The 22,461-nt window shown below is 45.2% G+C and overlaps 8 protein-coding genes across 8 annotated transcripts; 5 read left to right on the top strand and 3 right to left on the bottom strand.

Moving 5' to 3' along the window:
• LOC131294791 (PAS domain-containing serine/threonine-protein kinase) lies at positions 1 to 7,415 on the bottom strand. The gene is made up of 6 exons (XM_058322835.1): positions 7,340 to 7,415; positions 6,889 to 7,095; positions 5,209 to 6,823; positions 3,345 to 5,136; positions 3,126 to 3,281; positions 1 to 934 (listed from the first exon to the last, which is right to left on the bottom strand). The coding sequence occupies exons 1-6, from the start codon at positions 7,345 to 7,347 to the stop codon at positions 564 to 566; spliced, it is 4,149 nt and encodes a 1,382-aa protein (XP_058178818.1). The 5' UTR covers positions 7,348 to 7,415; the 3' UTR covers positions 1 to 563.
• A 234-nt stretch (positions 7,416 to 7,649) lies between these two features.
• On the top strand, positions 7,650 to 9,205 carry LOC131281475 (nuclear receptor coactivator 5). The gene is made up of 2 exons (XM_058310810.1): positions 7,650 to 8,319; positions 8,386 to 9,205. The coding sequence occupies exons 1-2, from the start codon at positions 7,817 to 7,819 to the stop codon at positions 9,188 to 9,190; spliced, it is 1,308 nt and encodes a 435-aa protein (XP_058166793.1). The 5' UTR covers positions 7,650 to 7,816; the 3' UTR covers positions 9,191 to 9,205.
• A 243-nt stretch (positions 9,206 to 9,448) lies between these two features.
• LOC131281469 (cell division cycle protein 27 homolog) lies at positions 9,449 to 13,847 on the top strand. Its single transcript, XM_058310803.1, has 5 exons — positions 9,449 to 9,508; positions 9,917 to 10,264; positions 10,342 to 10,417; positions 10,487 to 10,634; positions 10,730 to 13,847. The coding sequence occupies exons 2-5, from the start codon at positions 10,241 to 10,243 to the stop codon at positions 13,485 to 13,487; spliced, it is 3,006 nt and encodes a 1,001-aa protein (XP_058166786.1). The 5' UTR covers positions 9,449 to 9,508; positions 9,917 to 10,240; the 3' UTR covers positions 13,488 to 13,847.
• Positions 13,848 to 14,673: 826 nt separating this feature from the next.
• LOC131281480 (plasminogen activator inhibitor 1-like) lies at positions 14,674 to 15,891 on the top strand. Its single transcript, XM_058310815.1, has 2 exons — positions 14,674 to 14,739; positions 14,806 to 15,891. The coding sequence occupies exons 1-2, from the start codon at positions 14,674 to 14,676 to the stop codon at positions 15,889 to 15,891; spliced, it is 1,152 nt and encodes a 383-aa protein (XP_058166798.1).
• A 383-nt stretch (positions 15,892 to 16,274) lies between these two features.
• LOC131281481 (adenosine 5'-monophosphoramidase HINT3-like) lies at positions 16,275 to 16,963 on the top strand. Its single transcript, XM_058310816.1, has 3 exons — positions 16,275 to 16,550; positions 16,615 to 16,808; positions 16,866 to 16,963. The coding sequence occupies exons 1-3, from the start codon at positions 16,313 to 16,315 to the stop codon at positions 16,914 to 16,916; spliced, it is 483 nt and encodes a 160-aa protein (XP_058166799.1). The 5' UTR covers positions 16,275 to 16,312; the 3' UTR covers positions 16,917 to 16,963.
• Positions 16,964 to 16,987: 24 nt separating this feature from the next.
• LOC131281473 (regulator of MON1-CCZ1 complex) lies at positions 16,988 to 19,272 on the bottom strand. Its single transcript, XM_058310806.1, has 5 exons — positions 19,152 to 19,272; positions 18,592 to 19,087; positions 18,129 to 18,524; positions 17,194 to 18,060; positions 16,988 to 17,124 (listed from the first exon to the last, which is right to left on the bottom strand). Exons 1-5 carry the CDS (start codon positions 19,257 to 19,259, stop codon positions 17,063 to 17,065), a joined length of 1,929 nt encoding a protein of 642 aa, XP_058166789.1. The 5' UTR covers positions 19,260 to 19,272; the 3' UTR covers positions 16,988 to 17,062.
• Positions 19,273 to 20,931: 1,659 nt separating this feature from the next.
• LOC131281483 (protein PBDC1) lies at positions 20,932 to 21,461 on the top strand. Its single transcript, XM_058310817.1, has one exon. It carries the CDS (start codon positions 20,994 to 20,996, stop codon positions 21,453 to 21,455), a length of 462 nt encoding a protein of 153 aa, XP_058166800.1. The 5' UTR covers positions 20,932 to 20,993; the 3' UTR covers positions 21,456 to 21,461.
• Positions 21,462 to 21,491: 30 nt separating this feature from the next.
• Positions 21,492 to 22,461, bottom strand: LOC131281484 (NADH dehydrogenase [ubiquinone] 1 beta subcomplex subunit 7). Its single transcript, XM_058310818.1, has 4 exons — positions 22,425 to 22,461; positions 22,203 to 22,351; positions 21,802 to 21,970; positions 21,492 to 21,734 (listed from the first exon to the last, which is right to left on the bottom strand). The coding sequence occupies exons 2-4, from the start codon at positions 22,312 to 22,314 to the stop codon at positions 21,638 to 21,640; spliced, it is 378 nt and encodes a 125-aa protein (XP_058166801.1). The 5' UTR covers positions 22,315 to 22,351; positions 22,425 to 22,461; the 3' UTR covers positions 21,492 to 21,637.

The following is a 22,461-nucleotide window of genomic DNA, read 5'->3' as shown; positions in this document are numbered from 1 at the left end:
TTTATAAAACTTGTTTCATTGTAGCAGTGCACCAACAATGCATATAACATATTTGAAATCTTGACAGCATTAATGTTTCTTCAGTTGCAACAATGGTATAGTATCTCTTCTCTTAGCTTTAGCTTACTTGTTTGTGTACTAATTTCGTGTTATGAGATGATTAACTAGAAGCGGTCCATGCGCGGGGAATACCTTTCATCTTCCACGGTCTTGTTACCTTTTTTTTTTTTGATGATGTGAATATAATTGTTCTAGTTAAACCTACTGCGCGGACCCTGCCTATTTATTTATTCCTAATGATCTACAAGTTTCTAACTTTGTTTCTTTGTTAATGGATTTTCTGTGCGCACTTTATGTAACTCTCAATCCAAGATCGCATCGAGATTACGTTCACATCATAATGATTTAGATGGAGCTAAGCGATCGTTTGTTGAACAATTTTGTAACAAAGTAGGCTCAGGAACAAAATCGTGTTTAAAATTGCACTGACTAGGATCGGTTGATACGATATAATAGATACGAAAGCAAGGCTGAAAGTCTATTTTGGGCAAAGTTCTGCTTGATCAATCTTCGCCATCATCTTCAAATGTTTCATTCTCGTACTCATCTTCTATCGCTGGCGTCAGTTCGACATTGATCGTAGGGTTTTCCGTAGGGAATGAGATTTCTTCTCGATCGCAAAGATTACCGAGGCTCGCATGATTCTGCGCATGGCCGTTCATACTGACCGTCTGCTGTTCGTTGTTCTCTGTATTACTACTAATCTCCTTCTGAACCAGGAATGTTGGCACGGAATCGTTTTCGAAAACAGCTTCACCACCGCCCTTGCACTGCGTATGAGGATGCGCGGTCTGCTCATCGACCGGATCTGCGGCATCATCCGGGTCTGCTTGTGCAACATTTTGTTCGTCTTTAACACAATTCATACTTTGGCCTATTATTTATCGGAAAATCATCGTATCATTAGAAATGGGCTAGAAATGTACCGGACCTCACATTGCATGGTGTTGGGAACAGATACAGAGGAAACAGTAAATGATTCTGGTTACACAGGTGTTATTTCAAAGTTACTCGACAGTTTAACCATCAGAAGTGGGAAAAGAGCAAACATTGTAGTATGTACACAAAAACGAAACAATTATATCAAATTCTACTAAAACAAACCAATCACATGGTTACAGTTAGTAAATTACAACATAAAGAACTACTTTAAAATGACGTTTTTGTAACATTAGTTGGTTAGAAGCCGTTTTGCTAACGCTATGCGTGCTGTTATGGGTAGTCTAATAATGCTTCTCGTTATAGTATATCATCGTTTATATTGCGGGATTTATTCTACTGTTTGTATTATTCTCGTAGTGTAATGCCTTTTCAATTGATTCCTTTCGGCATTGTATGTAGTTGCTTTAAAAGCTAGCGCACTTTGTTATGAATAGATTTTCTTAGAGAATTTTAGCACCTTAGCCAAAATATTTCTCTTCATTGGAGTTTATAGACCACGTGGCTTAATGCACCAACGTTTTAAATTACCAAAGGCTAACGATTGACAACTCAAACATTTTCCAGGAGATGGACTTACAGGTTTCTAAGCGATGGTTGCTTTTGTAACATTTTTCAGGACAGTGTGTCCAATAATCACCAAACGTCAGACTTCATATTTTTATGTTGATACGATTCAGTTTTCTTACCGGACATGCATTTAAATTGATCTAAAAAAATATTGCACACAAAAAGTTTTGTTACGCTAGTAACATTTCAAAGATTTGTTATTTCTGCACAATGCACAACGTTCTGCTGAGACGTAGAATAAACGCAACGACGTCCCAGAAAGCAGATGATTGGATCGGTTTTGGTCGTAGCAAAAATGATTAGGAAAATAATGACTAAGTCCATAAATTCGCGATGGTCATGTGGCGCCAAGGGCGAATCATGCCAGTAGAACTTTTCATACAAATAACCACAGAAGGATCACAGATTCACGGGACGCTAAAAGACGACGAGACAGTCGTGGGTTGTATACAAAATTTCGGAGCGTTTTTAGCAGTTTTAACTAAAGTCCCACCAGCGGAGGGGTGTTTGAAGCCACGACACGACACTGGTGGAAGTTTAGATCAATTATTCTGACTATTTCCGATCCTCTCGTTTGCGTGCGCTTGCGACTGCGCTACCACCACCGCCACCACTAGCGGGACCAAAATCGTGGAATCCGGGAGGTGGCGGTGGTGGAGAGGGCCGTGAGAGATCGTCAATGGCACAACCGTGGAACGGAAAAAGTACTGCATTGTCGGCGGCCGTCACACTGGCCGCATCGGTCACACTGTCCATGCTGACCACGTCGTAGATGGAGCTGAACGTAGAAAAGCTACCGTCGAAAATATTGTTCTCCGATTTGGAGGACGTAAGCGAACTGCAGGGGCTGGTGGAGGCCGACGAGGGTGCATAGTGCCGGGTGTCCAATAATAGCACGTTCGACGAAGCGTCATCTAGTGTGCCCTTTTTCTTCAGCGGTTTCACACAGATGGCCGTGTCCAATAACTCCTGCGAACAGCAGTTGGTAGGTGTATCGGCTGCACTACTGTTGACCGTATCGTCATGGCAACGCATACGATAGTGCCTGTCTGGGCTGTAGCTGCTGCTGACGTTGGTTATGCTGCTGCAACAGCTGTCGGCGCTAGTGAGCACCGAATAGGGCATCATGGTGCACATCAACACAGAAGATGTCGGTAGCACGAGGGACGGGGTGGTGGAACAGCTCGAGTCACACAGGGACTGACGGTTCGGTCCACGTTTGTTGTAGTTCTCTGCTGGGATACTGGTGACTTGCAGCGAAAGAAGTGACGGGGTAGACAGTGCTTTTATGGCCGTTGGCGAACTACAAGCCTCTGTCTCTGTCATAAGGCTAGCAGTACAATGTACACCACAATGACTATCGTTAGCACAAACAATGACGCTGTTGCTGCTACCGTTGCTCGTGGCAGACGAGACTTTGGTGTTAGGTTCAACTGTACAAACTTTACTGCACCCAGGCGCAGGCACGGGTACGACTGCCACCGGAGGGTTATACAGGGAAGGAACAGACACAGGGAAACAACTTTCACGACAGTCGAAGCAAGGACTTAATTTACCTGTACTCAAAACCGCTGACTTCGGCATAGCTGGGACATCGACGGAAGGAGGCATGACTAGGCTGCGATGGCTGTGGCACGGTGTAGACTTTGTCTCCGGATGATCCTGCATCGTAAGCGAGTGTATTCCTTTCGTCAGTCTGCTATCACACATTCCTTAAAATATTTACAAGACATAAGTTTGCTGGTAAATGCTTTTTTCTGTTGACGTGATCTTACCATAAGATCGATCCTGTTTTATTTCATCGTCGTGCATCAGTGGACAAATGTCGTCCTCTTGCAGCTCCTCCGGGTCAACGAACGAATCGTCGATGTGTGCGTGATGCTCATCGTCTTCGTCTTCGCCGTCGTCCTCGTCGTCTACCAGCGACAAACTGTGCGGAGACGTGGAAAGTCCAGTTTGGCTGGAGTAAATCTGCCCATTGTAGTACTTATCCGGATTCACCTCATACGGCTCGCAGGGCACGATTTCAGCGAAATTGAACGCCATGGGATTGATCTCCTGCGTCATCCACTCACAGCCGATCAATTGTCGCATGGTGATGCGCGTTTTGGGATTTTTATCCAGCAGTGCAAGGAGAACGTACTCCAGCTCTTGGCTTATTTCCTGCGGTATGATGAGCTCCGACTTGAGCGTTTCCTCAATGTCCAGGAAGGGATTCTCGAAGAACATAAGCACGTAAAGCGTAACTCCCAGTGACCACATCTCCAGCTCCGGCCCAGCATACTTATTGCCGGCCAGCACCTCCGGGCTGCAGTACTCGGTGGTGCCGTAGAAGGTGGAAAATAATTTTCCCTCCTGCATAAACGTGGCCGACCCGAAGTCGATCAGTTTCACGTGAAAGTGCTGATCGATGATTATGTTCTCGTCCTTAATGTCGCGATGAAGGATATTGAGGGAGTGCAGATAGTCGACTGCGTTCGCAATCTGCCGGAATATGTAGCAACCGAGCGTCTCCGTCATGGCGGGCCGGCGATCGATAAACTCAAACAGATCCATGCCCGAACCGTGCACCTCCATCACGAGCTGGAAAAACTTTTCGTTCTCGAAAACATCGAACACGGTCACAATGTTTGGGTGCTTCACGTGTGTCAGCAGGTATATCTCCATCGGAATCTCGCGCTTATCGTCGCTCGTGATCATAAAGTTCGAACAGAGCTTTTCTTTTAGTATGAACTTGGAGATGACGAGCAGTCGATCGGTGTTACGATAGCTCAGCTTCACGTAACCGTACGCACCCTTACCGATTTGCTTGATCGTGGTGTAATGTTTGTTATACTCGCCAAATACCTGCTCCTCCTCGCACTGCGACACAAGGGACACGGAATTCGGTCGACTTTGGCTCACGGCAGCGCCTCCGGTACCCGGTGTCGCATTCGTGCTCTTGGTGGCCCCCGGACCAAGCGAGTTCTCTATCGTGCTGGTGATGCTGTTGAAGGTGAGCGTTACGTTCGCGTCTTCAAGATTGTTGTACGACGATTCCGGGTCTCGACTAATCCAAATACAGTACACTTTTCGGCCACAGGGTAGAAGCTGGTGTGATATTGTATAGATGATGTCAATCACGTTGCCATCGTGGTGTATGGCTTCTCCTCTGTACTTGCCATCGGCGTAGCTCGTGCGTTTCGCTGGGACGCCCATCTGCCGTACAATTTCGTTAATACCTCCCGCGGAATGACGCTTATGCGTATCAGGGGTAGAAGTCACCAGAGATCCTCCCCCTTTGGCATGCTCGTATGGTTTCACAAACCGAGGGGTTAACATAATCGGCGGTGCGCTGGCCGGTGTACTGTCTTTCAACAACGCCGAATTGATATCTTCCGATGTGTAAAGATGGCTTTTCGATTCATTGATGGATATATTCTTCGGATGTAGTAAATTCATGCACAACGAGTTATCGTTCACTGGAGTCAGCAAATCGGTTTCGGTTAGATTGGGGAATTCTTCCACCGCCAGCACACTACATGAATTATTACTAACGCACGATACGGGTAATTTTGAAGAGCAGGCCTACAAATAAACGGAATGTTTGAATTTTTAACCACCAAAAATTAAAGGCCATCTAAATTCTATCAGTCTTACCTTTAGGTGAATGTTACATGGTGCATTGTTCGATACGTTGCCATAATTTCGATTGTTCTCACTATTATCTACCAAGTAAAGTGCATTCGTTGGTACAGGCCCTAAAGGTAACACCGCTGGTTCGGACACGCCGTGTACATCTTCATTCTCTGTGACCGTTACTACCGTCCCGATCTGGTTTAGCCCAAGCATTTCGGGATTAGTTTGCTCGGCACCACCATCTCCACCCGGATGCGTTTTACCTTCGATCGCAGAACTGTTGACCGATCGCTTTCCATTGTTGGAAGAAGATGTGAAATCTAAGCACACTTTCCGAGGCTCCTTGATCGGGCTGATCGCATCGCCGGACGCCTGTTTGATGTCGTTAATGGGGTTTTGTAAAAACCGTTCCTTATCGGTCTCCAGTTCGACGTGATCAGTCTCGGTTTCTGATTCATCATTGCAAAGCGAAGATAGCGTAGCATTTCGACTCCGCGTGAGGCAGTCACTTTCCTGACCAAAGTTTGGTATGAGCTTCGTTATATGTTCACCGATTGTTTTTACTTGGGGAAAGCCGAACATTAGCATTGAAAAATGATGATTGCATGATTCTATAATAGAGTTTTCGTCGATGACCAGCAATCCTGACAAATTCGTGTACACCCAGATCGTTACAAGGTATACGTGTGAATTTGCATTCGATAGGCCGCTGTCTGTGGTGTCCGTTCCGGTTTCGTGATGCGAAATCAATAAACACAGAGGAAACGAAACACCGTCTTGAGTTTTACCGGTCGCTTTCTGCTTTCTGATATGCTTCGCTATTAGGCTGCTATCCGGATCCGGAAGCTGTATGGCTGGGATCAGCAACACCACATCCATCCCATTGAACTTTTCCACTGAGTCCAACTGAAACAGCGTTAAAGCTTCGTTATCTCCAGATATGATGTACCCATTCTTGTCGACCACAAGCTGCGCCACCCTACGCTCAACGGGCTCAGCCACCGCTAGGCACCGCTGGCCTTCGTTGTCAATCTGTCGCACCCACAGAGAAACGGCCACATTCTTGTCGTACTTTGTGCACAGCTCCACCACTTTTCCGCTCAAGATGATCACCGTCCCATCCTCACTGTTCAGCTGCCCTTCCGCCAACGCGGAAGCATGCATTTTGTTCTTGTTCAACAGCAAGGTGGTGAACTGCATTTCGCACAGCTCCCGACTGCTGTAGCCCAGCAGTTCGCAAGCATTTCGGTTCACGATCAAAATTTGGGAGGTTTTTGAATCTATCGTGAAGACAGCTTTGTTAGGATTGATGTCACTCTTTGGCAAACGACCGAACGAATCCGACGTCGAGGCAATGTACGAGTTATTGTACGGCGAACCGACACCGTGCGAGTAAAAGCCACTCTTTGCACGGAAAGCAGTGAACCGCACACCGTTCGATCCGTCCACACGCACTCGATCCATGTTGGTGATAGAATCAAACCGCACGAGAAACGGAGACCTGCGTTCGTTTCTAAACTTTCCGCTTTGTAGCCGGCTGTACCGGATGGGCCTTTTTCGCACACAAGGGAAGCTTTGGTTCGCTTCAAATGAGTTGCAGAAGCTGCTAGAGCCTGGTACTCTGTTGGGGAATTGCCTGAAAAAAAACACGCATCGTTAAAGCAGAAGCTACTGAAAGGTATCACATTCTCCAGCACCTACCTTAACTCACTGATTGGTGTAAATGCATTATAAGGTTTCAACTTCAACGGGTTCAAATTAGTAAATCCATCCTCCGGGCGGCACCGACGAGAAACGGTCTGCTTTTTACTGGTAGTGCAGCAATTTTCTTTAAGAAGTTGTTTTGTTTTCTGGTTGGATCGAGTCACATCAACCTCAGCGTTTCCAGCACTATACTCAGCACCGGAGCTGCAAACATCCAGGCAAACGATACTGCTCGTTATTACATTTACTCCGAAATCTTCCGAACGTGGGAATAGTTCTAGTGGACCACAAATATTGCTAAATTCCCGTGGAATAACATTGTATGTAGAATGAGAACATGACAGTAGATGGGGGATCGAAAATCGATGCAGTGATCGTAACCAATGCGCATGTACAAATGATTTGGAAAAGAAGACATCTTCGTTCTAACTTCTACCGACTTGCTTACCTTTCCATTGTGAGAAACAACGAACGGTCAAACCCAGGGACTAAATGCCTTTAAAAATGTAGTTTGCACTTGTGCTATGCTTATCTCTAGAAACTGAATTTGGTCGTCTTCTAGAGTGATTGTTCAGGATCAAACTGGAATCATTCAAAATGGCTATTTTTCAAATCAAAACATTCAGCACGTCACCGCGCTTGCATCTTATCCCAAGATGTATAGCATGCACACCTTCGGCTTGATAAACTTCGAGAAATGGATGACATTTTATTGTTTCATAAACAACAGGCTAGCAAAACATTAGCTGAAAACACACAAACACCGATTGTTCGGCATACGTTTTCTAGAAAAAATAACATTCATTTACATTTTTTGCTGTATTCGCTACAATAGCATCCTGTTTGTTTGAATACGATTCTCAGTTTGTGAAAGTGTTTACATTTTCGACCGAAACTAGAGGAGTTCAAGAGCTGCGTGTAAGCTATGGCAGTAGAACCGATTAATTCCAGAGTTTACGTTGGAGGTTTGGGAGACCAAGCTACATTGCAAAATTTGGAAGAGCTCTTTAAAGATTTCAAGCCCTACCAAGACCTATCGTTGCTGCGTGGATTTGGGTTTATTCAATTTCACGACGAGCAGTCCGCACAGAAAGCCATTAAAGCAATGAACGGAAAAGTGTTCAAAGGACGGAAGCTTAATGTGAAAATAGCGAATGATAACCGAGCGAAAAAAGGTCTGCTACCCAGAGGCCATCCCGCATCAGGCCCTGTTACCAACCGCGATCGCTCGCCAATCGATGGTGCGTTGCTCCACGGTAGACCCGGAGATCCGTATGGCCATGCAGTGGGCAAACGAGGATACCTAGCCCAGCCATACAGCGTGGCGGACTTAAGTAGTGTCTATCCGGAGACTACTATCGGGCCGGCACCTCATCGTGGGGCGGAGAGTAATGACTGCGAAATCATCGTTGTTACCAAGGAACTCACGTAAGCGAAATAGACATGGTTCTAGTCTCTGATCAATAATGTTTGAACTTTTATTGTCATTTGCAGTGCTTACGCGGAAAGTATCGAGGCACGACTGAAACGCGCCGGAATGACTGTGGATCTACTGTTTCCTAACAATGATGTTCCGATTGGAAAAGTACTCGCTAACAGAGCATCGCAAGGCACCTTTTATTGCATTGTAATTACTCCAGAGAATCAAGAACGAAACAGCATTACCGTGAACGTATTGTACGGAATCCCAGCAGAGCACCGTAACATGCCAACCGAGGACGCTATAAATTTTATCATTAAAAATTTTGCGGAAAAACAACGACAAGAACGCGCACCACAATTGCCGGGTCATACTTTTCACCTGGGCGGAACTGCCGCACCACAGCCTGTACAACCGTTGGAACTGCACAGTGTGCCGCCTACTCAAGACAAGCATCCTGAAGCGGTGCAGAACATGATCAATCTACTCGCCGCCAACCGGCCCCTGACAGTGCTGCAATACGAACGCCTTATAAAGTATCTAACGGAACGTAAGGAAACCCAAATACGCCTTGAATTGGGCGAAGATGTTGATACTAGCACGGCGTCCGCATTGATACCTCCAATCATAGTGCCGACAAAGTCGAAAATGGAAACGGAAAGGGAGCTTCAGAAGAAGATTCTGGATATCATGAACAAGCCATCAATAATCGGGTTTGCCAAGTCGTCCAATACATTTGATCATGTATCAAGCGAGGGCAAATTCAATTCAACTGCGCTGCCCACATCGGTTCTTCTGCATGATGTCAAAGTTCAACGTGCTCTGGATACGCTGCTACAAAGCCAGCTTGGTCATTTCAATAGTGGCTACAGGATTTAAGATCTATTCATTCCTCACAACTTCATTAAATAAAGGCATGTTCCATTGAAATAGCAAATGAAAAAATAGTGTAAAACGGAAACTTGCATGCATATTTTTGAAAGCGACAGTAAACCGACGTTGCTGTCAAATCGTAATGTCAATTGGTGTCAGCATTGGTTTACGCTAAAGGTTTGAGTACTGCGTTCCTGCTTAATGCGCCTCTTTACGGCAGAAATCAATAATTGAACTCCTGCGCACCGTTGTCATAAACGCAGTAGCAAGTTGGAACAGCTATCAAAGCCAGCTACAGATTGAGGAGTGCATTTTACTTGCAAGGTGAAAATTTACAAGTTTTTAAATGCAATTGCATTCCTAATTGAGTATCAACTGTTTGAATAGCATGTCGCGGACATGGTGTTGCATCACGGGTCAATAGTTAAAGTGGTAGCACCTGCGGAGGCATATCGTAGCCATTCGAAGTAACATTCATCTAGCAAGAGGCTCCTCTAGTGATGGTAACAAACCAATCGAAGCATTGAATAGGAAAAGTAGGAAAAGAAGAAGCACCATAAGCAAAACCTCATTTGGAATTCGTACAAATTGATGAAAAACTTACCTTCCGTGTAAACTTGAAGTGATGCGTTTAATGTGCGCTGCAAATACCACACTGTGTTCAAGCAATATTATGTCAATATATTGTTTAATCAAAATGTTTTTTTCCTTTTTCCCTAAACCCCCTTGTAGCTTTTAACCAAAGCATCGAACCTTGTGGGTAATATTCTCTATCCTCGCTGTAAGCTGCTGAAGAAAGTAAATTGTGCACAGTAAAAGAACCCAAGGTGTGAGCACGGGATTGCGAACTATAGAACGAAATAATGGCTGTTACCGCACTCGAAGCCTATCTGTTCGTTACGGAGTAATGTTATCGAGCCTCACTATTGTGGCAGCATATACGACAGTACTGTGCTGTTAAACAACAAACATCGGGGAAAGGAACGGTAAATCGATTGGCAAACCCATCTCCACAAAGCACTCGAAAGCCCATAAACCTAAGCTAGGAAAATAGTGATGATTGTTCAGGAACCGGTGCAGGTAAGTTTACTGCTATATTAGGAGACAAAGAGATGAAAGCTGTATTTAATTCAATTCATCACTTTTTACCCTTTTAGGCCGCAATTTGGCACTGCTTGAATCATTACGACTACCAGGATGCAACATTCCTTGCGGAGAGACTTTGTGCAGAAGGTGAGCTACGCGTTGTTTCACGCGGGATGTATCATGCTGTAACTAAATTTTTGTTTACCTTTTTTGTAGCGGAATCCGAGGAAACTATATTTCTGCTGGCTACATGCTACTATCGTTCCGGTCAAAAACATCAAGCACACTGGCTGCTTTCGAAAAAGAGCGTCCGTTCGACGCAATGCCGTTTTCTACTATCCAAATGCGCGTTTGATTTGAAAAAGTATGTTACTGGCAATTTGCAAGCACTATGGAATCCTGGTGGTCACTTATGGAGGTATAACCAATGTTTTGTTTCATCTTTGTTCTCAATTCTAGATACTCCGAGGCCGAAAATGCACTTATAAATGATGACCACCTCAGGCAGCGGCATTTGGATGAAATTGTGAAAGAGTTTGGAGACATCGCGTGCTTTGCGCTTGAGTTAGTCTCAAAAATATGTCAAAAGACTGAGCGGAGTAAGCTTGCCAATGAAGCTAGCCGGAAAGCGGTGAAGCTGAATCCCTTCCTGTGGCAATCATTTGGTGATCTCTGCAACCGTGGCGAAAAGCCAGATCCAGATAGTGTGTTTCAGCTGACCAGCACCGATATCTTTCAAACGTGCCAGGGGCATCAGTATAATTCGATGGTTTGGTTCGGCAACGGTTCCACCATTATAGATAGCTCGGACCTGATCAGCGGCAATGCAGATAATCCATCGACCCCAATTGACCAGTGTCTTACGCAAAACCTAAACACACCAAACAATGTGAACCATCCGGGAGGGCCTCCCGGAGTCGGTTTAGGTCTTGCACCGTGCGTACAGCCAGTTGGATTGCAGCAGCAAAATTCCTCGTACTTTAATAGTTCCGTCACGTCGATGCGCGTCGGTGGTGGAAACCTCAGCGTAGACGACCAGACCCCGACGCATGTGTGCTCCGATCTGAATACGCCATTCCGTAGGCAGCAGTTTAAATATTTGTCAGCAATAAGCCCTTCGACGCCTAGTTTCGGCATACTGCCGATTGTCAACACGCCGGACGAACCGGTCGCTTTTCTGCTGACACCGTCGCCTCAGCTACTTGTTACTGGAAGTGGTACGCCTACCGGGCCACCGGTTACCCAACCAACGATGCAGTTTGCTGCGGGTACGCCGCCACCGCCAGGCCAGGGTTTGATCGGTGACGGTGCGGCAGGCGATCAACAAGCCGTGGGTCCAAATAGAAAAATAGCCCTTTTGAATAGCAACAAGAAAATGCGCCGACATCATCACAGCAACCTGGGCACGATGGGAAACATCATCAACCGCAAGCACGAATCGCCCCATCATCCACCGCAGGCGGCCATTCAATTGCTTCAGCAACAGAGTACAAACACGAAACCGATCGTTTTCAGCCAGACAGGAAATCAAATAACAACCCCTCGAACCCCGAACACCACCGGCGGGGCGCTCCAGCAGGGTCAAAATGTGCGCAGAAGTTCGCGACTGTTTAGCAACAGCAACTCGGTCAAGGAAAATGCCAAGAGTCCGCAGTTGAACAACAAGTTTGTGGCACCCCGGTCGCCTCCGAGGCGCGCCAAGCAGCGCATTTCAAAGACAATCAACAACAGCGTCACGACGCTTCTGGAGAACATCCCGGAAAAGAAGAGTGGCGGTGGCGATGTGCCGATAAAAGAGAAAATAGAAACAATTACCTCCACGGTGGACGACAGTGCGAGCCTGCTGAACGAGAAGGTCCTGCTGAACAACAGCATCAACAGTGCACAGAGGATGGCCCAGCAGGTGCTGCAGATGAAGAAACAGAGTGCCGACGGGTTGATGGCTTTGCTGCGCGAGCTCGGCCATGGCTATCTGAGGTTGCAAAACTTTGAGTGTGAGAAAGCGATCGAACACTTCTCGAACGTTCCGCTGCACCACTACGAGAGTAGCTGGGTGAAGAGTATGATAGCACTAGCCCATCACGAGATGCGCGAGTACGAGTCGGCCGCGCAGGTGTTCCAGGAAATCCACGAGCGCGAACCGCACCGCTTGCAGTACATGGAAATTTACAGCACCGACCTGTGGCATCTGCAAAAGGATGTGGCGCTCTCAGCCCTGGCACAAGACCTCATGGCGCAGGATAAAACGTCACCCATCACGTGGTGCGTGGCAGGGAATTGCTTTTCGGCCCACAAGGAGCACGAGACAGCGATCAAGTTTTTCTTTCGTGCAATTCAGGTCGACGAGGAGTTCGCCTACAGCTACGCGCTGCTTGGCCACGAGCTGGTGATGACCGAAGAGCTAGAAAAGGCACTATCAATGTACCGATTGGCGGTGTTGCATGATCCGCGACATTACAATGCGTGGTTTGGCATCGGAACCGTGTTCTGTAAGCAGGAACGGCACGAGCTGGCTGAGCTGCACTATCGGCGCGCTTTACAGATCAATCCGCGGAACTCGGTCATTATGGTACATATTGCCGTGATGCAGTTTTTCCTGCGCAAGACCGACCAAGCTATACGGACGTTGAATGGAGCGATCGCCTTGGACCCGAAGAATCCGCAGTGCAAATTTCAGCGCGGCTCAATGTTCTTCATGCTGGGCCGATATCACGAGGCGCTCAAAGAGTTGGAAGAACTGAAGCAGATCGTGCCAAAGGAAGCGATGGTGTACTACTTGATGGGGAAGATCCACAAGAAACTAGGCAATGTCGATCTGGCGCTCATGCACCTAAGCTGGGCCACCGACCTGGGCTCCAAGGGAGCGAACAACCAGATAAAGGACAACTTTGATTCCATCATACGTACGCAAGATGGGGATATCAGCACCGTGGAGGGACCCGGCGTTAGTGGTGACCCGGCTGTGGCGGCAGAAGAAGGATCCGCTGAAGCAGGCCCATTGCGGGACGATGATAACGGCCGAAGGGATGATCAGGTGGACGGTAGTGCGGTGGTAGGAAGCAGACACGATCCCGAAGTCGGAAGTAGTAGTATCGATCCGGACTATTCGTTCGGTATTGAACAGGTTTCTAGCGATGATTCCACAGCCGCTGTCAGTATGCGAAATGAGTCGCTGGATATAATAGCAAATAATTTTTATGACAGTGATAGCTACTAGGTGTACAACTAGATTCGGGGCTCTCTAGCGTAGGCGGGGAGTTCCTTCGGTTCTTACACCAGTCATCTACGAGTCATAAGCGAACGCTGCTGCTGCCTCAAAAGCGTGTGATCAAATGTAGCATACTAATCACGGTAAATGCGTAAATTTCTTTGTATGTTGCCCACGTTTCCCTTATATCTCTGTGTCTTGGAATCTGTGTTTTCTAGTAATCTATTCACCGTCTGAACATGTATATGGATTTAAGTCATTTTTTTCTTTCTGTTATTCCTTTTTTATAGTAAGTTTCAGGTTATAACCAATTCAGTTTATGTAAACCCACCAAAATATATAAAAAATTAATAAAGTGCCGGAATATCAAGGAAATACTCAGTACAGCGCAGTGCTTGGGAGGCCAATCAATCCGAAGAGCTAGGGTGGGCTCTCCGCCACTCGTTGTATATTCATGTTGCCACAAAATGTCCCAACAAATGAATGAAAAAACACACGCACAGTTTACGAAAGATAGGTACACCAATAAAATGTATCTATCCGATGTATTCTGCAAAGCTTTCCTTTGTTAGTTTTATGATCATACTTTTTATAGCTAGAATAACGAGCTTCGTCCGGTGCATGAATACAGCATCTCGCTTATCAAGCTGTTGTATTCACAGTCGGAAAAATAAACAAATTTCAACCACTCACGGGCGAAAGGATTTCGTACGTAGCAAGTGAAACCCCCGACGATCGATTATGCCCGACCTAACGCACTCATAAAACTGATTTCAAGTGGCGTGATTGTGCACCGGAGCGTATTGTTGGACCGAGTGAAACAATCTAGCAGAGCGCAGCATAAATATATGTACAGACTACCATCATTGCCATCATCGTGTCGTGGTCGTCATCGACGAGTGTGGCATTAACATAATCTGGCACTTTGACCATTCCGCGGCAAGTGTGTCAAGTTGTGGTCGGTTGTAGTTGAATCGAAGATTAAGGACTTCTCCTTAGTACTTTTAAACACGAGGAAGGGCTCAAATCAAACTAGCATAATCGAATAGAACGAGCACGAGCTGAAGGGTGCATTATCGGTGGTCAACAGTGTGATCGTTTCACGAAGATGCAGCGAGAAGTCATCATGCGCCACTTATTGTTGTCGTTAGTCTGCCTATGCTCCAATCCCACCGCAAACCTATGGGTCTTGGGAATGGGCACAGTGACTCAACTACGGTTTCCCTACAGCCATGCCAATTTTAGCATTAATCTGTATAAAGTAGGTACATCGACGGTGGCACGAGGCGCAAAATATAATGTTCTCATGCTTCGTGTTCAATTTCAGGCCGCATTCAATCCGGAACAAAACGTGGTGGTGGCTCCTTTCACGCTTCAAAATAGTATCGCTATGCTGTACTCGATCGCAACGGGCACTACGCGGGATCGGTTGCGGGATGTATTCGCTTTGCCGGCCAATTTTACCGAATTTATCGTCAATCAAAAGTTACTCCACTTCACGCTCAGTGACGCTGGCGGATCGGAAGGATTCCGAATGAAAAATCGAATGATCCTTAACGGGTTCCGCGAGGTCGACGCACGCATGCGTGACATCATGCTGGAAGATCTGGACACCATACTGATGTATTTTGACTTTGCGCAGCGCGAAGGAGTTGTGCGTCGTGCAAACCACTTTCTGAGCATGCACACAAACGGTCTCATCGGGGACACGCTGTTTCTAGGCGATGTACCGAAACAGCTACAACTAATTCAACTGAGTGCAGGATCATTTCATCCACCGTTTTCCAGCGTGTTTGATAAGCAGAATACGTTGGCGCGTGACTTCCGGTCCGGTTGGATAGAAAAGCTTTACCAGGCCTCTACCATGTACAAGGAGGGAGACTTCCGATTCGCCCGCATCCCTGAGCTGGAAATCGAGGTCCTTGAGCTTCCGTTTCAAGCGCGCAGTGACTCGGCCCTATGGATAATGTTGCCGGACCGCGACGCTGGCCTAGAGCGGATCGTCAAGGCCTTGGAGCCGGAGCACTTTGATGCAATTCAGGCGCACTTCAGTACAAAACGCGCCAGCATCGTCGTTCCCGTGTTCTCCATCAAAACGGAGTTCAATGCAACGGAATTCCTACGGGACACCATCGGATTGGATGCATTGTTCCGGCTGCGAGAGCTGCGATTCTTTGACGATCACGATTCATCGCTGGCCACCATTATACATCGGGCAGCGATCTCCGTTCATGAACGGTCGGCTGACGCTGGTGGTGTGGCTACGGTACACAGCTTTAGCAAACGGAGCACCACGGCCGCCTATCAGTTCTACGTTGGCCGTTCGTTCCTGTTCGCGTTGATTAAACGGTCTAGCAAACAGATTCTGTTTTTGGGGCACCTTTATAGACCGAATGATATGGTAGAAGTATAACTATACTTTTCTAATAAATACATTATATGTAAAACATGCTATACTTTTATCACTTATGGAAATGGTACTTTAGTGTGACTATCATTTGTTCGTCGGTATGAGGTTGTACTTAACGTAAAACGTCTGCCAGTTAACGTAATTTTTAAATTCACAAGGTTTATTTACACTGTGCACAAGATATACAAAATACAAAATTGAATGTAGGAAAAAGGCCGCATTATTTCAGCCAATTTTAAAAACTGAAAGAGCTCAACTTAGTGTGTAATTTTCCATATTTGCATCGAAAGATAAGCGTGTTCGAGACAAAAGTTTGTATTTTGTGTACGTCCCACCGTATGACGTGATTGTCATCTATCATGATGATAAACAAATCGAAATCTGTACGTAGTAGATAGGAGACTACTGCAGAGAAAAATATCCCATGGCTTCCAACGATGCGGACAGTTCTTATGCCGAAAAACCGGAGCAAAATACATTACCGGGGTGTATTTTCTGTAAAATTGCGTCGGGCAGTGATCCGAGCACAGCAATAGTGTTTCAAAATGAACGTATATGTATTTTCAAAGACATTCGACCAGCGGCTGAATTCCATTTTCTGGCCATTCCGAATCATCACATAGAAAACGTGAAGTCGCTCACCGCTGCTGATAAGCCTTTGCGTAAGTCCTTGCTAAATGTGTAACTCATTCACTGATATACTATTTTATGTTTACCTGTTTTCAGTTCAAGAATTAAAACAAGAACTAGTGGCCGTTCTACGGGGTAAACAAATCGAACCCTCCAATGCTTCCTTTGGTTTCCACATTCCTCCTTTTACGAGCGTAAAGCATCTCCACATGCATGCAATCGCGCCTACTACGAGCATGGGTCTGATTTCTAGAATGATATTTCGTCCAAATTCCATGTGGTTCAAAACGGTAAGATGTCATCACAAACCAATGTTGATTATTAATATATTCATTTGCATTTTACAGGACGATGCTATATTGCAATCCCTTCCAAGTAATGCTGCTGAAAATTTGTAAAAGTCTTTACAATGAATTATAGGAAATGGTTTCTAACTTCTTGTTCGTCTGAATAAAAAGTTGACACTGAGAACTGTTCTAATAAGATTTATTTGGGATTTTTACTGTTCAACATAAATAGACGTGTTAATTTACCCACCCCTGCTTCATAAGCATTGATTAGCTATTAAACTTTGATAATATTGCACATATTCTCCACATAGTTCATCTGAAACGAAATATTAGCCAAATTCATGTCATTGGACTCTCTTAAAAAGTATTAAGTTATTATACTTACGTTTCAGGAAGTCCGGAGATCCCCGGAGACGAACATTTTTCATCTGGAAAAAATTGTAAACGGAATGGAAAATCAACGGGTCGTTTGTCTTGCACGCAGCCTCCAGATATTTTCTTGCCGGCAGGGAATCTGCCCCCGGCATTTGTTTCGCCAGCCGCAATGCATCTACAATTTGACCCCTTTCTAGTAGCACTTCCAGAATGATCTCGTTCGCATTTAACCGCGCCAGCATGTCGAGAGCCATTTGCGAAATGATGGGATAGTCCACGTTTGACAGGGACAGTAGAAAACATGCCAACGCCTTCGATTCGTTCAATGCCGAATATTTTAGTAGGAGCTGCAGCGTATCAAACTGTTTGTGGTTCACCAGATCAATAAGCAGGGTTTTGCTCAGCTCGTGGTTTGCTGTGATGCCGTGCCGGACGAGCGAGTTGAGGTAGAGCAGCAGTATTTTGCCCGTCTGTGGGGCATCGATTATGGTGGAAAACACTGTCGTGTACATGTCCGCTTGATCAATCAGAACCCGAGGCGTCACAGGGGCTTTTATGGGCGACTTTGCCAACGACATCATCGCCATTTGACTCTGCAGCTCATTGTCTAGCACACTTTTGTACAGGGCGTTTAGTTTGTTAAAAATGTTCTCGATCACTGGCAACATGGTGCCGCTGTAGCTGGTGCTCATGATCTCTTTGAGCACCGAAAGTATAACCGTTTTACCCTCCGTTCGCTGCAACAGGAACTCTACCAAACGCAGCCGGTCTGTGATGAGCGCACATAGAGCACTTAACTTTAGCTGCACGAACCACAGGCAGCCCAATTTAGAATCTATGACTATATTAGGTTGAAACAGTACCCAATCTTTCGTATCTACAAAAAAAAAAGAATACTTGGTAACGGAATGCCTTTTTGGAAAGTAAAAAGATGTTTCAACTTACACAATTCACAATTCATAGTTTTCCCATCGAGGGATATGCTTGGCACTTCAAGCTGAAATGGACGAATGGGTTTCGCTGGAATGATCGGCGAATGAATAACGGCCCCCGTACCCGGTTCGGTTTCGCTACTGCTCAGTGCGATGTCGAACAGCATTGACGTTGCCGTAGCTTGATGATGAACAATTACAACGTCGTCGACAACATTCATTGCAAACCGTCCACTTTGGCCCAGTTTAAGGATGTGTGATTTTTTCGGTGCCAAGCCGGGCCCATTCAAAAGATAGATGACGACTTCGAATGGGCGATTCGGTGGTTGCCGCAGAATTAAAATGGCATTCATTCCATAGAGCTGTGCCAACGTTACGTCTTTTCCCATGCAACCTTGATCGATGCCCACTATAAAGAGAGGAAGAAAATCAGTATCGTTATACCATCAAACCATTGATTGATTCCATTGGCTTACATTCCAGTCTGGGCAGTTTGGTAATGGTTGCAGGTTTTAATATGATGGGCGTGAGAATTGTGCCCATATTCGAAGAGAGCAACGCGAACTTTGAACTCGGACAGTAACTGAACCAGTTTACCGTTATATTGAGCGACTTGACGGATTTCAGCGACCGTTTTTCAAAATTGACCATCAAAATTTCGACACCAACGTTCGTGAATAATGCGACCTGGCGCTCCTGGACCCACACGAAGCCGTAGATTACGTTCTTCCCCTTGAAGAGCAGGATTTCTTGAAGATTTGGTCGGTGGTTGGGAAGGAAGCTGATGAATTCCACCGATGTTTCATTGCGCTGCACTGCCAGGACTTGATTTTCGATGGAGAACTTGATCGATCGAATCTGCGCATCGGGTGTATCGGTGGAATGCAGGTCCATGCAAAATACGAAGCTTTCTCCATCCCTCGCTCCCTTGACGACGACACCCGTGGCTCCACCCGATCGTACTGCAATGACCTGAGCAGAGTTTGTGTTGAAAAGATTTGTTGTTGCATGCTGGCCGAAACAAGCGTCCAATTACCTGTTGTTTGGCGTCATCGAAAAACACATTCGTAAGCAAACCCGTGCCATCAAATCGTATAGGGTCTGGCGATAATTCCAAATAATAATGCTGCAATTCGGTGCTCATTCTCGAGGCAAGATTGAATCACGGATGTTTATCAAAAAATCAAAACATCAACTTTGGCATTCGGCAGCAACGCCAAGGTTGCTTCTGCAAAGCTGCTTACTACCGTTTTGCTTCGTTCTAGTAACCTTGATCATAACACTAAACATTTTGTAAACTCGAAAATTGTATTTTTGTCAATTTTTCTACCAAATTATGTATGATGAAGCCGAGCGAATAACTCGTTCATCATAACAGCGTTCGATTGGAAAATATAATTTAAGTTTTGGAACTTAGTTTTACTAACACAAACAAAACAAACATAAAAGATCTCTACAGTGCTTAACAAAAAAACAGAACATTATAAAAATGTGTTTATTTGTGAATTAAAGAATAAAATAAAGCTTCAATGAAGGTTATACTAAAGAATATTTACACTTTTGTCGACTTTTAAACCATTATCCGAAAAGAGTTATTTAGGTAGGTAAAAAAGTTGTTGCATTTCATCCGAAAAGAGTTATATAGGTAAGTAAAACTACTTAAAATTATTCACTCATGGTACAAAAATGGAAATTTTCAGCTCCCTAAATCGATCCAAAATTGAGATTTGAGGTTAAATAATCGATCAAAAACCGGTAAAAATTTTGCTCCTGCTACCTCCTGAAAATCCTGCGCTCCTGTTACAAAAATGAAAATTTTCAGCTCGAAATTTGTCGGGCTCGCTCGCAGTGTCGGGCGCAAAAACCGAAAAATTTGGCCGAAAAGTAACAGGAGCGAAGGATTCGCAGTTTCGTAGGAGGTAGCATCGCCGGTTGAACCGGTACAACTGGTAACCGGTACAACCGGTAATTTAGCCGAGACACTTGCACCCAAGTTTTGCATACAAGTTTCGCATACAAGTTTTCCATTGGAATATAAAACTTGTATACAAAACTTGCACGCAAGACTTGTATGGGAAACTTGTATGAAAACCTTGTGCGCAAGACTTGTGGGCAAGTGTCTCGGCTAAATTACCGGTTGTACCGATTACCAGTTGTACCGGTTCGACCGGTGATGCTACCTCCTGCGAAACTGCGAATCCTTCGCTCCTGTTACTTTTCGGCCAAATTTCTCGGTTTTTGCGCCCGAGACTGCGAGCGGGCCCGACAATTTTCGAGCTAAAAATTTTCATTTTTGTAACAGGAGCGCAGGATTTTCAGGAGGTAACAGGAGCAAAATTTTTACCGGTTTTTGATCGATTATTTAACCTCAAATCTCAATTTTGGATCGATTTAGGGAGCTGAAAATTTCCATTTTTGTAACAGGAGCGCACGATTACCAGGAGATAACAGGAGCAAAATTTTTACCAAGAGGTAACTTTGGAATCCTAAAATTGTGCGAACATTTTCAGATAATTTTAAGCTTTTTAACTTACCTACATACATTATTTTTGGATGATGTAGAATATAATTCGACAAAGAGAGTTATTGTTTAAAGTGCTTTTATTTATTCTTGAGTTCGGTAAGGGGGTAGAGACATGCAACGTAAACTTAAACAAAATAAGGCAACAAAACTTAACGATTTAAAATAGCCGCTAATTTGCGAAACGTTGGCAAAACCAGTCAGCTTGTCTACCATAAAGTATAAACGTATTTGAATCAGTAGACTGTGCTGTCAAAAGCGGAATGTCTGTGCAACGAGGTTTCGCATCGTTTGTTTGGGTTCCAATTGGAATGTGCGGGAGTAAATAAATCGAATATCGGCATTTTACCACACAAGATGGATGTTCTGTCGCGGCCAGCGGAAGAATTCGTCAACGATGGGACGGTGGAAGAGCTCTGGGCAGTGAAAGCGGTCGATCACGCCGAAGTACACTTCAATCTCCTGTGCAGCGTGGACCCCCGGCTGCTGCGTCTCACCCCCTACGACGACGAGATATACGAACAATTTCGACGAATGTTTCCAGACATGAACGTCCAAGTGATAAATGAAAACGAACTCAAAAGTCCAGAGGGAAAAGCCAAGTGGAGAGCGTACATGGAAAAGTTCAACCGCCTGGAGGACTACAGCTACGGTACGTTGCTGCGGGCAAACGCGGACGAAGAGTTCCGACCGGAAAACGCAATCCTGGTGGTGAGAATTCAGTTTTGGGCTATTGAAATTGCTAGAAATCGGGAAGGGCACAATGATTCCATAAGGAAAAAATTCCGTGGATCGATCACCAGCAAAGACACCGAATAAAGCGCCTTTTTTACCTCGATTTCGGAACGTGTTTGTTTTTTGTATGTACATGCTCGCGTTTTGTTTGTAAGTTAATCTATTATCTGTTTTAGCACATCCTGCACGGATTTACGCGGAGTTGCTACAACCAAGTTTACACCGAACCGAAAAAAAGTATATCGCACAGAATCACCAGGACTGTTTTAGGCATGCAGTTCTTGGGCTTGCTTCTTTTCGAGTTTTACTTTTCGCGTAAGCAATCTCTTCTCGCGTTCGTATTCCTTCAAACGCAGGATGTAGCTGGAAGAAACGAAAGAATAATCAGTGGGATTCTAGTTTAAATTCTACAGCTTGATTCGCGTCTTACTCGTCGTATTCGCAGTTCAAATATTCATGTTTCTCGTGGGCGCACTTGTACGCCCATGGCCAAACATCACTTCGGCAAGCACGATACTGGATCAACTTATGGGCACAGTAGTCCCGTGCCTCCAAAGGAATTTTGGCAGCTTCCATTTCCTCTTCGGTGGCAATCATGACTGCAAAATAGAAGATAATGTTAACTCATATATGTTGTTGGAGGATCTCTGTAACTTTGTTTTGATTCGCAGAGTTCGCCAAGTGCACTGACAAGTCGTTATGTAATTGGTTGTCGTTCCATTGAAATATCCACTATTTTATGGATCAACTAACAGTTGCCTTCATGCCCAACTGTTTCTTGTTGCGGGGGAATCATGTACATTGCTAAATACAGCATCATTGAGGTCTTACCCCGTTCTTTTCTGCCATTGGGAAAACCATGGTTCGGGTCAAAACTAGGCTCCGTCAACGGCACCGGAGTTCCCTTGGGGTTGGTCAAATAGAGTGACACGTAATTACCCATCCTTACGCAGGAGCCCCGTGTTCCTTCGGCAGAAGTCCTGAAATAGGGCCAAACAACAGATCTGTATTAACACTCTATTTGTGTTATCTGCTAGCGTATTTTTCACATACTCGAGTTTCTGATTTGGACTTCGCTTATTTTCGCCAG

Source organism: Anopheles ziemanni, chromosome 2, assembly GCF_943734765.1.
Source record: "Anopheles ziemanni chromosome 2, idAnoZiCoDA_A2_x.2, whole genome shotgun sequence".
In the NCBI taxonomy this organism is placed as follows: Eukaryota; Metazoa; Arthropoda; class Insecta; order Diptera; family Culicidae; genus Anopheles; species Anopheles ziemanni.
Note: the sequence above shows the minus strand (reverse complement) of the source record. Positions and strands in the feature narration are given on the sequence as shown.